Source organism: Sinocyclocheilus grahami, unplaced genomic scaffold (genome assembly GCF_001515645.1).
Source record: "Sinocyclocheilus grahami isolate Dianchi unplaced genomic scaffold, SAMN03320097.WGS_v1.1 scaffold140.1, whole genome shotgun sequence".
In the NCBI taxonomy this organism is placed as follows: Eukaryota; Metazoa; Chordata; class Actinopteri; order Cypriniformes; family Cyprinidae; genus Sinocyclocheilus; species Sinocyclocheilus grahami.
Window position 1 is genome coordinate 465668 of NW_015505319.1, and position 4447 is coordinate 470114.

At 36.9% G+C, this 4447-nt stretch overlaps 1 protein-coding gene across 1 annotated transcript in view; it reads left to right on the plus strand.

The window, feature by feature from the left end:
- LOC107591304 (pro-interleukin-16-like) overlaps nucleotides 1-4447 on the plus strand; it is a 44884-nt gene that overhangs the window by 7040 nt on the left and 33397 nt on the right. Inside the window, exon 2 of the mRNA XM_016280428.1 lies at nucleotides 741-1135. Coding sequence (XP_016135914.1) covers nucleotides 741-1135 — 395 coding nt within the window. The remainder of the gene's footprint in view (nucleotides 1-740; nucleotides 1136-4447) is intronic.

Sequence of the window (4447 nt, forward strand, 5' to 3'; positions counted from 1 at the left end):
GGCGGGGGGGGGGGGGGGGGGGGGGGTGTCCACTGGTGTCCACTTTAGACACTTTAGAATGTCTAAAGTGGACTATCGAAATAAAGTGTAACCATTGCTAGTAAATTTCACAAATAAAAACAAAGGTATGGCAAATAACTGAATTAAATGCAAAATTTTGAAGTAAACTGAAAAATGTTGGTGTATAAACCATTTTCACTCAGAAATTGCTAGTAAATTTCACAAACAATTACAAAGAAACGGCAAGTAGCATTGAATAAAATGTGATTTTTTTTAAGTAGAAAGACTAAAATAGTATTTTTTTAAATGTACTTCAGCTATCTTTATTTACAACTTTTAAAAAAATACTTTTTTTACAGTGTAGAAAGACTGAAATAATATTTTTTTTGTTTTGTTTACAATTTTTTTTTAGAATTTTGGAATTAAAACAGCACGAGGGTGAGTAAATAATGACAGCATTTTCTATTCTATTCTATTCTATTTCCATTTTTATTTTCGGTTAACTATCCCTTCATGCCTGTGCAATCCATTTCAGTTGTGTATTTCCCTGATTTTGAATGCACACATTAAAAAGTCTCAGTCATGGGGCAATACTTTCTCTTTTTTCCTCCGTCATGGATCAGAGAAGAAAAGTGCTCTTATCTGCTTCTGTAGCCTCTGTGATTTCTGAGAACACTAAGGGCACGGGAGGATGGAAGAACGGACTCCTAACTGAATTTTCTAATTGCTCTCATCTGCAGAGCGGCCCCCTCCATTAGCAGTGATGCATCCTGGGGGAGAACCTCCCTCTGTGGCCATCCTGCCTCTCAGAAACACCCACCACCAGCAGCAGCATCACAGGAGGAGAACCAAGAGGATGGAGAGGGGCAAACCGGGACTGCGCTCCAAGAAACTGGCCATCCTGTCACGGTCGCTCATCATCTGCAGCTCCAGCACCAATGAGGACGCGTCCAGCCCAGAAGAGAGGTACCATGAGCCCTGGGACGCCGAGTTGGAGGAGAAACACCGCAGGGACCCGCAGGAAGGGCCGATGGGAAATTCGGAAAAGTGCATGACGAGGAGCGTCAGCGTCCAGGCGCCTCAAAGGGGCCAAGAGGGCCCCAAAAGTACTATGAGGAGGTCCTTCTCCATCAAGGTATGTGTTACTGATGACATCACAGCAGCTGGGTTTTCCTATTGGTTGCATCTGATGACATCACAGAAGTGCGCTGCACCGATAGAATGAACTTCTGTCAGATTTAGAAAGACCTGCATTTAAGTTTCTATCACTCTTTTTCCAAATGTGAATATTTCTTGGTAGCTATAGATGTTTTAACACTTACATTTATGCATTTAGCAGACTTGAAAAGTAGTGAAACCTCTTTATAGCTCAGGTGTTGCATTGGATTGCATAGAAGAAAACTTATGTGTCTGCCAGTCACTGAAGTGTTCATATATTAGTAAGGCGAGTTTGTTTATTATGAAGCACATTGCAAAACAAAGAAAAGGGCAAAAGGAAAGAAAATTAAATTGATTAAATAGATGATGCCGCAATAATAACAGTGCAATAAAAAGTAATTTAATGTATGTTGTATCACATTCTGTGAGTAAGTTGTGCAGAACAAATATAACATATATATTGCATATATTTGTTTACATATGATATATTTATATAATATAATTATGTTTCAATCTATTGTTTAATACACACACACACACACACACACACACACACAATAAAGTTTAAAAATGTAACAATTTTATACAAATTAAAACTTTACACAGTATGCTCATATGACAGACTGTGTAAATTAATCTATGTAAAATCTAAAAGTAATTATGTAAGACCAGAACAACAAACATTGTAAAAACAACACTGAATTAAACTGAGCTGAATAATGCCGCTTACAATATTAACACTATTTTCCAGTTTATTAATGTGAAACTGCTTTGAAACAATCTGTATCACATACTGTATCACAAGTGCTATAGAAATAAATGTGGCTTGACTTGACAAGAACAAAATAGATATTAATTGGTTAAGAAAATGACCATGGACAAAATAGGAGACGTTCACCTATAAACCTTTCAGAAATTGTCTCATGATGATGATATCTGAGCATGCCAGAGTATTTCTCAAAAGTTTTCCATGCAATGTTAAATCTGGCTTGCCTGCCTGGATCACAGGGATGTCTCCTGCTGAAATGAATCATTATCACATGGCTGGTGTGTTGGGAGATTCTGTGGTTCTGCCCAACGCATTACTCCTGCACAAAAGAGAGCTTGTTGTGATACAGAGAGACACAGAACGCAGCTCTTATACAGCTCACATAGGACATTCCTGTGAAGTCTTAAAGCATAACATCCTGATAAAACACCCCGTGACCTTTGCACAACATTGTAACAACATTTACTTTGTAATGGCACTGCTGGGACTTTATGAATAAGAGATATGCTATGTTCAGAAAGGAATGATATAGCCAGATGATTGACTTGCGGCATATAACCTATTCTGGGCAAGATCAGCCAACTTAGACAAGAAACAAAATGCCTGACTGACAAGTAAAATAACCAACCACTGTTCATTTCGTTTTATGAACTGAATCCGTCTTCTGTTGCACTCCTAAACGGTCAAATAGGCCTACACACAGCCACAGCCTCACTGGGTGTAAATATAGAATTGGGTGGGAGGGAGCATTTCATTTTCACACACTTTTTATAATCTGAAAAACTGACACCAAAACAATAACAACCCATATTATAACTGAAATAAACCAAGTTCTATATTAAAACAGATCAACCTAGAACAATTTAGATGAGCAGTGTAGTCAGTCACAGACATATCTGTTGATTTCTTAAACGCAATGGCCAATCAGAGGCGTTAATTACAATCCACTCACCGCTCAAAAGGCTTTTTTTTTTTGTACACGCTCGTGAATCCATTCATTATAACTAGGGATGTAAAGATTCACTCAACTCGCATTGCGATACGATTCACAATACTGATTTCATGATATGATTTTCTCACGATTTTTTTTTTTTTTTTAACAAAATGAGATTTAAGACAAATTATAAATTAAAAGATGTCATTTTATTATTGCTTGGACAAAATTACCGAACATTTCTTTGTAAAATTGAAGTAAACGCCAAATCAAATAAATAAATAACACAAAATAAAATAAATCTCTTCATATAAACTGTAACGGGGCTGACGAGACGTGAGACGTGTGGCTCCATCTGCAAGCTTTTATTTCAGAGACGTGGTCATAACAGGCAAGGTCGAACAAAGGCAAACAAGTATGTGGCGGGCAAAACACAAGAATAGTCCTAGGGCTAGCGTAGGTCAACGATCGGCAGACAGAATCACAGGGGCGAGACGAGAGGGATAAATCCTGGAAAACAGGCAAGGCAAGGCAAAACAAGGAAACACAGAGACTCGGAACAGGGTACAGGCTAAACAATACTCAGCAGAGAATGGTAGTTTGAGTGAGTGTGATATAGTGAGTGAGTGATATGACACAGCTGTGCAATCAGTGCTGTGTGCAATCAGTGTAACAGCTGTGTGTGATGGGATATGTAGTCAGGGGTGATATGCAACAGTTTGTGTAGTGCGAGAGTCAATGTAATGAAAGGTTGACCTCTGGTGGTGATTGAACGGAAGACCATTGACAGGATTCGTGACATAAACAAACTAAGGCTTTGCCTTTGCTCTTTCCATTCAGTTAAAGGCAACCACTGGATTTTAATCACGATCCAAACAAAGATGCTGCGTACATGCTGCATAAGCAGTTTGTAATCTAAATTAGATTGCATAATTCCGAAATCTGAAGCAGAATGGTCTGACTTGAACTTTGTGAAATTATGCTACATAAAATATCTGCACGAAACAAAAACAGCAGACATGCTTAATGAGATGCAGATTCACTCTCTGACAGCAGGTGGCGCTTATGGAACAGCAGCGATGCAGCGTTTCCTTGGTTACCGCTGTAAACAAAGCATTATGAACACTGCTTTAATATGCATTATACAGAGTCAAGATGAAAAGAAAATATTATCTAAACTTTTCTGAAGACAGTCAGTTCCCCTCAGAGATGCATTCATATAAATCCCCAAATGTACCGCGGTTCGTTTAATATCTCAACCGATTTGAATCATCACATATTTGTATCGATTTTTTTTATGTATTTATTTATTTTTATAATATTTTATAATTTTTAAGTGTGGCTCTTTTGGAAAAAAATACATTAACCAAAAATGAAAACAAACAAAACAAATAAGTGAAAAATAAATAAAATATAAAAGGCTCTATGCTCAAAAAAAAGAAGAAGAAAAAAAGGTTCCTGACCCCTGCTGTATGGTATTTTAAAAATCTATATCTATAGATATATCTATATGTATGGATAAATCTATATCTATATATATCTATATATATATCTATATATATATATATATATATATATATATATAT